This window comes from Triticum urartu, chromosome 7A (genome assembly GCF_056163025.1).
Source record: "Triticum urartu cultivar PI428250 chromosome 7A, HENAU_Tu73, whole genome shotgun sequence".
NCBI lineage: Eukaryota > Viridiplantae > Streptophyta > Magnoliopsida > Poales > Poaceae > Triticum > Triticum urartu.
This window is the reverse complement of record NC_141879.1, coordinates 175933381-175944173: the sequence shown is the minus strand read 5'-3', so window position 1 is coordinate 175944173 and position 10793 is coordinate 175933381. Positions and strand designations below refer to the sequence as shown.

General features: G+C 50.9%; 1 protein-coding gene across 1 annotated transcript; it reads right to left on the bottom strand.

Moving 5' to 3' along the window:
- Positions 1-8068: 8068 nt before the first annotated feature.
- LOC147958850 (uncharacterized) lies at positions 8069-10262 on the bottom strand. Its single transcript, XM_087532334.1, has 3 exons — positions 9405-10262; positions 9004-9198; positions 8069-8890 (listed from the first exon to the last, which is right to left on the bottom strand). Exons 1-3 carry the CDS (start codon positions 10260-10262, stop codon positions 8069-8071), a joined length of 1875 nt encoding a protein of 624 aa, XP_087388460.1.
- Positions 10263-10793: the final 531 nt, after the last annotated feature.

The following is a 10793-nucleotide window of genomic DNA, read 5'->3' as shown; positions in this document are numbered from 1 at the left end:
GATCGAGCGTGTTGGGGTATGTGGTGCACCCCTGCAGGGAAGTTAATCTATTCGAATAGCCGTGATCTTCGGTAACAGGACGACTTGGAGTTGTATCTTGACCTTATGACAACTAGAACCGGATACTTAATAAAACACACCCTTCCAAGTGCCAGATACAACCGGTGGTCGCTCTCTCACAGGGCGACGAGGGGAGGATCATCGGTTAGGGTTATGCTATGCGATGATACTTGGAGGACTTCAGTCTACTCCCTTCTACATGCTGCAAGACGGAGGCTGCCAGAAGCGTAGTCTTCGAAAGGATTAGCTATCCCCCTCTTATTCTGGCTTTCTGCAGTTCAGTCCACCGATATGGCCCTTTACACATTTACCCATGCATATGTAGTGTAGCTTCTTGCTTGCGAGTACTTTGGATGAGTACTCACGGTTGCTTCTCCTTCTTTCCCTCTATCCCTTCTACCTGGTTGTCGCAACCAGATGTTGGAGCCCAGGAGCCAGACGCCACCGTCGACGACGACCCCTACTACACCGGAGGTGCCTACTACTACGTGATGCCCGCTGACGACGACCAGGAGTAGTTAGGAGGATCCCAGGCAGGAGGTCTGCGCCTCTTTCGATCTGTATCCCAGTTTGTGCTAGCCTTCTTAAGGCAAACTTGTTTAACTTATGTCTGTACTCAGATATTGTTGCTTCCGCTGACTCGTCTATGATCGAGCTCTTGTATTCGAGCCCTCGAGGCCCCTGGCTTGTAATATGATGCTTGTATGACTTATTTTATTTGTAGAGTTGTGTTGTGATATCTTCCCGTGAGTCCCTGATCTTGATCGTACACGTTTGCGTGTATGATTAGTGTACGGTCAAATCGGGGGCGTCACAGTTGGACACGTATCAGAGGGGTTTTGGTGGGCCAGGGCAGTCAGAAGAGGGTGTAGGATCGGTCCGGACTCCCACAAAAGCCCCCCACATTTGTCTCCGGTTTGCAGAGAAATCGGGTTTCGGGCCTCGTCGCGGACCGATACAGGCCCGCGTTGGATGGCTTCTGTGGTACAAACAGTGCGGTCTGAACGATTGCGGAAGGTTTGCGGGTCCGACTTGAAGATGCCCTAAGAACCTCTTTGACACCTTGACCGGGATCAACACCTTTTCCTGAGTCAATTCGTTATGAATTTGCCAAGCCCGCGACAGCACCATGAGAACTAGGACCCTCTAAGTCTCATCAAGTTCATGTAAGGCCAACTCCAACGCAGGACCCCATCTGGTCCGCGTGTATCCGTTTTGACACAAATGGACATACCACACGGTACAACACGTGGCCGCATCCGCAAATTATGTTCGTTTCGCGTCCGGCTTGCCACATTTCCAGAGCAAACTTGCTCCTGGTTTGTGTCCAGACGGACAACGAATGGACACGCATGTGCCCACTTCTCGTCCGCCTCGGGGACACGTGGCGGCTAGCCACCTACCTCCCACTGTCCAAAATAAATGTGCATGCACGGCAGCCCCGCCTGTCAGCCTCCCAGCCACATGGGGCCTCGGCCTTTTTAATGTGGAAGCCGTGGACCGGCCAGTCCATACTTCCACTCTCGGCGACCCCTGACTCCTCGAAATGTGAGACAGCAAAACCCTAGCCACCGGCCGCCGGAGATCCACCCCCTCTACTGAACCCCGTCCTCACCGTCGACATTAGGGTGGCATTGGATCCCTAGCCACAAGGGGAAGCACACCCATGAGGCTGGTTCCTCCTCCGACCGCCGTTGCATCCACCCCACCCCTCCATCCCCTCTTCCTCCTCCATCTTTCTCCATCGTCCCGCCGCTGACCAACCCTCGTAACCGACGGTACGTGAATGCAGGCATATGCAAGCGCCACTAGGAGATGTGGACGCTGCTGCTGTTGAGCGACGTCCACCTCCCCGACAGCTGGCACTGTCGGCGGACCGCATGCCCGTCCCGCCAGTCCCGGTCGGTGGCCGATCCCGTTGCGAGGTGCTACCTCTTGAGCTTGCGTTGATTTTTCCCTTGAACATGAAAGGGTGATGTAGCAAAGTAAAGTAAGTCAGTGGCGAAGCCACGCTATAACTGTGTAGTCGCTTGTGTAGTCGCTTGACTACACAGGATTTTCGTACGACATCGACCCCCACATTTGCATACCACATCGTTGAACCAACAATATTCGGAATTTAACTACATAGGCCCATCTATACTCTTATTCTCTGCGTGTAACAATTAGTTGGGCCACTACTGGGCCAAATAGCAAGAAGAAAGTCCAAAATCCCTAAACTGATCGCACTGTATCGGTTGATCCCCAAATTACGTGATCTCGTTGACTCCTTCACGCATGCCTCTCCAATGACCGTGGACGGCCGCCGTAGCGCATCGTCTTCAGACTTCCCATTCCAGCGCCGGCGATCTTCGGCAGGACTCCGGCGTGAGATGTGAGGAACGACCACCTTGGGCCGTCAGGCGAGCTGCGAGCGGTGCACCCGCGGCTGCACACGAGTTCTCTGTCTAAACCTCTGAATCAATCGATCAATACTACTGTACTAGTCTGCAGTATGTATCTGATCCAACACAAGGCAAGGCCCTCCACTTCTCTAATTCTACTTGTTTCCTTTATGTGAAAGAACTGCCATACACTTCATTATTTTCCGCTTTTTCTCTCACTAGCAATATTAGGATTTAGGACGTAGGAGAATATTTCTTGTACCATTGTCTCATAACTTATGTTGAAACCGACGTATTAATGTGTATTAGTACTGATGCTATTATGCATACATATCACAGTATGCATGATCCGAAAGCATTACTGCCATGATATGTTGGGTTGTAATAAAGTACAATGTTTTTTATTCCTGTTTATGATTAAAAAATTATTACTAGTAAAGCTTGACATCACAAGGTTTTGATCCTGGCACCGTCACTGGAGTACGTATTTCCTTTAGTTTTTGAGAATTAAGGTATCAATTCAGTAGGAGTCAACGCGCAAGCCACCGAATACCTGCACAAATAAACACCAACTTGCACCCAACGCGATAAAGGGGTTGTCAATCCCTTCACAGTTATTTGCAAAGTGAGATCTGATAGAGATGGATAAATGGTAAAGTAATATTTTTGGTATTTTTGGTTTATGGAACGAAAAATAAAAGATTGCAAAATAAAGGAACGGCGACAGAAATTAGCAAGTTGACTGGAAACTAATAAAATGTAAAATAGACCCGGGGGCCATAGGTTTCACTAGAGGCTTCTCTCAAGATAGAAATTATTACGGTGGGTGAACAAATTACTGTCGAGCAATTGATAGAAAAACGCAAAGTTATGACGATATCTAAGGCAATGATCATGAATATAGGCATCACGTCCGTGTCAAGTAGACCGAAGCGATTCTGCATCTACTACTATTACTCCACACATCGACCGCTATCCAGCATGCACCTAAAGTATTAAGTTCATATAGAACGGAGTAACACATTAAGCAAGATGACATGATGTAGAGGAATTAACTCAAGCAACATGGTGAAAACCCCATCTTTTTATCCTCGATGGCAATAATACAATACGTGCCTTGCTGCCCCTACTGTCACTGGAAAAGGACACCGCAAGATTGAATCCAAAGCTAAGCACTTCTCCCATTGCAAGAAAAACCAATCTAGTTGGGCAAACCAAATTGATAGTTCGAAGAGACTTGCAAAGATATCAAATCATGCATATAAGAATTCAGAGAAGATTCAAATAATATTCATAGATAAGCGGATCATAAATCCACAATTCATCAGATCTCGGCAAGCACACCGCAAAAGAGTATTACATCGAATAGATCTCCAAGAACAACGAGGAGAACTTTGTATTGAGAATCAAAAAAAGAGAAGAAGCCATGTAGCTACTTGCTATGGACCCATAGGTCTGTGGTAAACTACTCACGCTCCATCGGAGAGGCAATGGTGTTGATGTAGAAGCCCTCCGTGATCGAATCCCCCTCCGGCAGGACGCCATAAAAGGTCCCAAGATGGGATCTCATGGGTACAGAAGGTTGCCGCAGTGAAAAAATGGTTTCGTGGCTCCCCTGAAAGTTTTTAGGGTATTTGAGTATATATAGGAGGAAGATCTAGGTCAGGGGGTCACTGAGGGGCCCACAAGGTCGGGGGGGGGGGGGGGCGCCCTCCACCCTTGTGGCCGCCTCGTCGCTCTTCTGACTTGCACTCCAAGTCTTCTGGGGGTCTTCTGATCCAAGAAAAAAGTTTTATTCCGTTTGGTATTCCTTTTCTGCGAAACTCAAAAACAAGGAAAAAACAGGAACTGACACTGAGCTCTAGGTTAATAGATTAGTCCCAAAAATCATATAAAATAGCATATTAATGCATATAAAACATCCAAAACAGATAATATAATAGCATGGAACAATAAAAAATTATAGATACGTTGGAGACATATCCCGAGGAGACCAGCGCCACCGCGTTCTCCTGCCCCCCGACCTCCTCGACGACGCCAGGTACGCGTTCGACTCGCCGCTGTGGGGCGTCTGGTTCCGTGACGAGCACGACCTGCGGCAGCAGTCGTACTTTGTTGTTCGTGGTCCGAGCGTGCCACGGGTGCGCGGCCATGCGCGGATCCGCGGGCTCACCCCGTCCCCGTCCCCGCCACCGCCACCTCCCATGACCGTCGAGGAGGAGGAGCCCGTGCGGTGGGTTATGGAGGAGTCCCTCCACGACCATGACGAGGCCCAGTGGCACAGGCTCGAGGTGATGATGGCCCTCTCTGTCGCGGGCGACGTTGCCATCCCCCAGAGCTACAAGAGGCCACCGTCGTCAAGGAGGAGGTGGTGGTCAAGGAGGAGGAGGAGGCCATCATCGTCGAGCCGCCCTTCGCGGCAATGGTGTGAAAGACGTGGTCCTGGATGGACATGATGCCGTGCATGCCAGAGTTCGTCTCTGTGCCGCCCTCGTGGGTGTGTGTCGAGGCATGGTCGCCATCCCTGGCATGGAAAGAGGTCGTTCAGGCGCCTCCAGCCATGCAGCCACCGGAGGGGCCGTCTGCCCACCTCTGGCAGCCAACTGCCGTACGTCGACCTCACCGGGGACGACGACGAGGAGGATGGCAGCGCCTGAAGGTGGCGAAGACATCGACGATGGCCACGGCGGCGGCGGCGTCTAGTTTTTTTAATGTTCTTTAAGTTTTAAGTTAAGTTTAATGTGCGGATCGAGACTTGTTTAAATGGTTTAAATAAATTAGAACTGTTTAATTAAGTTTATTTCTATGTTTTTAAATGTGTGGCCGATCTTCTTTTTCATGTCGGGCTGGCCAAACCGGACACGAGCCTCCATTTTACCGCCTCAAATGGACAAAATTTGGACAAAACGAACGTTTATTTGAGGTGGACGGTTGGAGTTGACCTGAGAGTAACAACACCCAATCCGGTTCTCGTTTACTTGGTACATCCTCTGGTGGCAGGTTCCACACCCCACGCATAGCACTCCACAAGTTCCTAGCATGGGGGCAGCGAATAAGCGCATGATGTACAGTTCCCTCTTCGTGCCCACAGATGGTACACACTCCATCAGCTTCCACATGGGTTCTCTTTTTATTACCGAGAGTAGGGGAAATATCAAGTACTCTCATCCTTGGGTACTCCCCATGCTCTAATTTTAAATAAATCAATTTTAAATGGTTCAAAAAATTCTAAAAAAAATATGAATGTTTACAAGGAATGTGACTACAACTTTTAAAAATTTCAGGTCCAAACTCTAAATGCACATTGAAAAACAAAAATGTGAAATCTAGCATAAATAGTGTTATAAAAAGACAAAAGCAACATTTGACACTATTTACATCTGAATTTGTCTTTTTTTGTTTCTCAATGTACACTTCGAGTTTGGGCCTGGAATTTTTAGGGGATAGTCACATTCCTTGCGAATATTCAGAATTTTTTTCAGAATTTTTGAAACATTTAAAATTGATGTTTTAGATTTGGAGCATAGGGAGTAGCTAGTGATATTTCCCCACGAGAGTAGCTAGTGCTTCTCTCGTAGCTTTCACTCGAGCACACAAACTTTGGGTGGCGCCCCACAGTTGCATAAGAGCATCTCTAGCAGACCCTTTATAAGGCTAGTCCTTATCAGGGGTTTACGGTTCGCGTTCGAGGTGATATAAGGAGTGATTTTGTCTGCGGCCGACCAGAAACCATATATAAAACTATAAAATTTTGAAAAATGTTTCGCGCGAGAAATGAACGAGAAACACTAGAGGTGATCATTCATACATACATATAATAGGGATGACCATTCATACATACAAATAGTTCATCGCCGGCGGAAAGCGCGTCGGCCTACCCTAACCCTAAACCGGCCAAAATAGGGCTCACGGGTGAGCCCTGCGGGTGTGGCGGTGGCGGCGATCACTCGTCGTGGGTGTCGGAGGTGAGGTCGACGTACTTGGCGTCCTGTGCTTCGGCTTCGCGGCGCCATGCCTCCTCCTTCTCCTCGAACTTACGCGCCCTGGTGAGGGCTTGCTCGAACAAGACGTCGTTGAGCTCCTCCTCCTAGCGCCAGCGCTGCGCCACCTCCTCCTCCTCCTCCTCCTCCCGCACACTGTGCGCGAGGATGACGACCTCCATGGCATCCGCCTCCGCCGGGGGGAGAATCCTACGGCCTGATCACGCCACCGCCTCGCCGCTCCGGCTCCGCCTCGAGCTCCATCTTCACCGCGTGGAGCGGCGGGAGCTCCTCCGGCTCCCTTTTCACCGGGGTGAGCGGCGTATGGGATCTCGAGGCACCGGCGGAGGAGCTGCCCGCGATGGAGGAGCCAAAGGACAGCCCGCGGTGGAGGAGTGCCTGCCAGCGGTCGTACTCCTCTGTCTCGCGGCGGAGGAGTGAAGGCGGCGGCGAGAGCCCTTGGTTTGTGTACCTACGAGCAGCCCTTTTCCTCGGGCCGTCTGTGGTGACGTACTGCCTCCGCTCGGGGTCGTTGCCACCACCGGCGCCGTGGCCCGCCGACCACATTCCGCGCCACATCGAGGGGGATTGAGGTCGCCAATGGCGAGAAATCAAGATGGGGATTTGGGAATTGCGACGGTGCGTGGGCAGTGTTCCGACCCGTATTCCAGCCGCAAACTCTTAGATATATTGCGTGGGGAGGGGTCGGTTACGAGCCAGCGTAAAAACATTTACGAGCCAAGCGACTATACAGGGGCTCTGGTCTGGTCCAAAAAACAGGCCAAACCCGTATAGTCACCAGATTTTTACAGGCCGCCCCGTTTTAAGGAGTGTGTTAGAGATGCTCTAACATTTTCCACGTAGCACAGCACGCCACCGTCCCCTGTGGAGGCATTGTCTCCTCTCTTGCCAAAATGTAATTAAGCAGACTTCTCCGAACATTGACCATATTTATCCGGTTGCCAAGCAATAGTCAGCCTCCCCTCAGCGAGAGCTTTTTACTTCCAAGAATCTCTGTGACGTCTATTAGAAGAAGTATTGCCTGATGAGTGAAATGTTTCAGGAACCATCAATGTTTTTTTTTTGAGAAAACGCAGGAGAACTGCGATCTCATTGCAGGAGAAAACGACGTAAGAACGTCAACTGTACAAAAATTTAGCCTGTCGCGCGGACGGGGCAAACAAAATTAAAAGAAAGCGAAAAAGAGGCGGCCTGGCGCTACTCTTGTGGCATCAGATGACTACCCCTGGCCAGAACCCACAGGTAGAGCTCATCGCCGATTCGTTCCAGAACCGTCTACAGGGCATGCTCCACGTCGTTGAAGATCCTGTCATTGCGTTCCTTCCAAATGCCCCAAAGGATAAGGAGCATGATCGAATGCGACCGCTTGACAAGCGTAGCCGACTCGCCAAGCAGCATCAGTCAGTCCACAAGGAAACCCCCATCAGCAGGCCAAGTCGCTGGGTGCAGTGATGGGATAGCGAAGCGCACCGCCGCCGCCGTCCATAGCTGCCTCGACCAAGGACACTCTTTGAAGAGGTGTACATTGGTTTACAGGTTGCGGCGGCAGAGCGGGCAGAAATAATTATTAGGCCATTGCCGTGTCAAAAGCCTATCTGCTGTGAGCAATTTGTTGATAGAAAGTCATGCGAATAGCTTAATTTTGAAGGATGCCCACACCTTCCAAATGATCTCGAAAACTGGCGATCTGGTAGAGCCCAAGAACTGCAGGCAATATGCCGACGCCGTAGTGAATTTCCGGGATTCTGTGAGGTTCCAGGAGAACTCGTCTTGTCTGTCACAGAGCGGGCCGGCCGCGGCAACCTTAGACCACAAAGCCACGAACTCCGGGAGGAGGGCGAGAGTGATGCGACCCTGCACGTCCTTGACCCACCTCCCGTCCCGTAGCGCATCCTGGACTGACCGCCTTTTGCGCCATGAGAGCATGAAGATGCCCAGCGCGATGGTGATTGGAGCCTCCCCAAGAAACCAGCTATCGAACCAAAAGCTCGCGGTTTTGCCATCATGGACAGTCGCGGTGGTGGCAGCCGCGAAGAGAAGCCGCTCAGGTGTGGAGCACGGGACATGCAGTCCAATCCAAGGCCTTGACGTGGCCACGTGCTCCAGCCATAGCCAACGCAATCTTAATGCCACTCCAAAGCGTTGTAGATCCAGAATGCCGAGGCCACCAAGATCGCGCGGTCGACAGATGCGTCCCCACGCCACCTTGCAATGCCCGCCATGATAGAACTCCTGGCCCTTCCAAAGCCAGGCACGCCCGATCTTGTCGATCTGACGACGCACCCATGCCGGCAGCTCGTGTAAAGACATCCAATATACCGTGAAAGCCGAGAGCACGGAGTTAAGCAGCACCAGACGCCCTGCAGCGGCAAGCAACTTGAATTTCCAGCCCGCTAGCCTTGCCACGATCTTGTCAATGAGCGGCTGAAGATCTATCTTACACAGCTGCGAAGAGATAGAGGGAGGCCGAGGAATTTGCAAGGGAAGGTCCCATGCGGCGCCCCCAGCGACCCAGCTATGTCTGCAATCGAGAAGCTTGCGCCATTGATGGCTAGAACCGTGCTTTTGCTGAAGTTGATTCTCAATCCCTTGGCATCTCCGAAGGCACGGAGTATCGATTGTAGGGTGAGCACCTCTTGCTGGACAGGGTTGAGGAAGATTGCAACGTTGTCGGCATACATGGAGGTTCGGAATGCCGGCACCTTGCCTTTCATCTTGGATAATGCTCCTTCTTGCGCAACATTGAGGAGAAGCTGTTGCAGGGGCTCCATGGCAAGGATGAACAAGAAGGGTGAGAGCGGATCCCCCTGTCGAAGCCCCGGACGATGCCGAATCACTGGGCCTGCTACCTCGTTGACAAGCACCCGAGAGGACGCCGATGCAAGGAGCAAGGCGATCCAGTCGCACCACCTTTGCCCAAAACCCCTGGCTCGCAACATATCGAGCAAGTCCAAGACACCGTGTCGAAGGCTTTGGCAATATCGAGCTTGATCAGGAGCATTGGTCTCTTGGTACGATGGAAATGCCTTGCCATTCCTTGGACGAACAAGAAGTTGTCCTGAATGCATCTGCCTTTAATGAAGGCGCTTTGCACTGACGCGATCAGGCTATCAAGCCGCTTAGCAAGACGCGAGGCCAAAATTTTGGCGAATATCTTGATAACACCATGTAGCAGGCTAATGGGTCGATAGTCAGACATTGTAGCAGGGTCATCCTTCTTTGGCAGGAGGAACATATGAGCGCCATTGATCAAGTGCAGCCTAGCACCATTGCATCCATGCAACTGTTGGAAGGCAAGGAAGAGGTCATGAATGATAATGCCCGACGTTGCTTTGAATAAAGCTCCCGAGAAGCCGTCGGGGCCCGGAGCACGGTCCCCGGATAGCTCATGAATGGCAGCCAGAATTTCATCCGAGGAGAAATGCGCTTCTAGGTCTTGCAGGTTAGCGGCCTGGAGGCCTAGCGCGTCCCAGTTGAACACGGACGTCGTACCAACAGCCGTGCCTTGCAGCCAACGAAAGAACTGGGCGGCGACCTCTTCCTTGTGCTTCTGCTCAATGGCAATCACCCCATCTGCCACGAGCGTCGCAATAAAATTCTTCCACCTTCTAGCATTCACTTTTATGCGGAAGAACTTTGTGTTTGCGTCGCCGACAGGGAACCAGTTAACCCTCACTCGCTGACGAGCTTTGCTGCGCTCAATAACTGCCAAGCCCAAGATGCGCGATTTAAGCTCTCTCCTAAGATGTAGCTCATCGGGCTCTAGCTTCCTCTCTTCTTGCGCCGCATCAAGCAAGGCCACTGTGTCCCGGGCCATGAGCAGCTGGAGTTTGGTGTCCCCGATATAATTCTTGTGCCAAAGCCGAAGGGCCCGCGCCGTTCTCCTGAGCTTCTCCTCATGGGTTTTAATGGCGCCCGTCGCCCTGCAGGGTTGTGACCAAGCTTTCAGCACCACTTCTTGGAACCCAGTAGAATTTCAGCTTGATCAGCAGTTCTTTCCCTGAAACACAACCAGCACAACTATCCAGGTGGTCTCTAGAAGCATCGGTTAGTCCATTATAAAAGATATCAAGTGTTTCATTTTTCTTGAGAGGATGATCAGGCAAAGCATTAAGTAATTGGAGAAGCCTCCCCCAAGCTTGTGGGAGACTCTTCTTCAATTTGCACAAAATTATATATTTCCCTTAAGGCAGCTTGTTTCTTATGAGCGGGGAAATATTTAGCAGAGAAGTAATAAATCATGTCCTAGGGACTACGCACACAACCAGGATCAAGAGAATTAAACCATATTTTAGCATCACCCTTTAATGAGAACGGAAATATTTTAAGGATATAAAAGTAGCGAGTT

Bases quoted from the DNA above. Each gene is read 5' to 3' on its own strand.
- LOC147958850 (XM_087532334.1), bottom strand. From the start codon at position 10,262: ATGGCCCGGGACACAGTGGCCTTGCTTGATGCGGCGCAAGAAGAGAGG. The intron at 9,199-9,404 runs GTGTCTTGGACT...CCCCTGCAACAG, and splicing joins TTGCCAAAGCCTTCGACACG to CTTCTCCTCAATGTTGCGCA. The intron at 8,891-9,003 runs GTTCTAGCCATC...ATCTCTTCGCAG, and splicing joins TCAACTTCAGCAAAAGCACG to CTGTGTAAGATAGATCTTCA.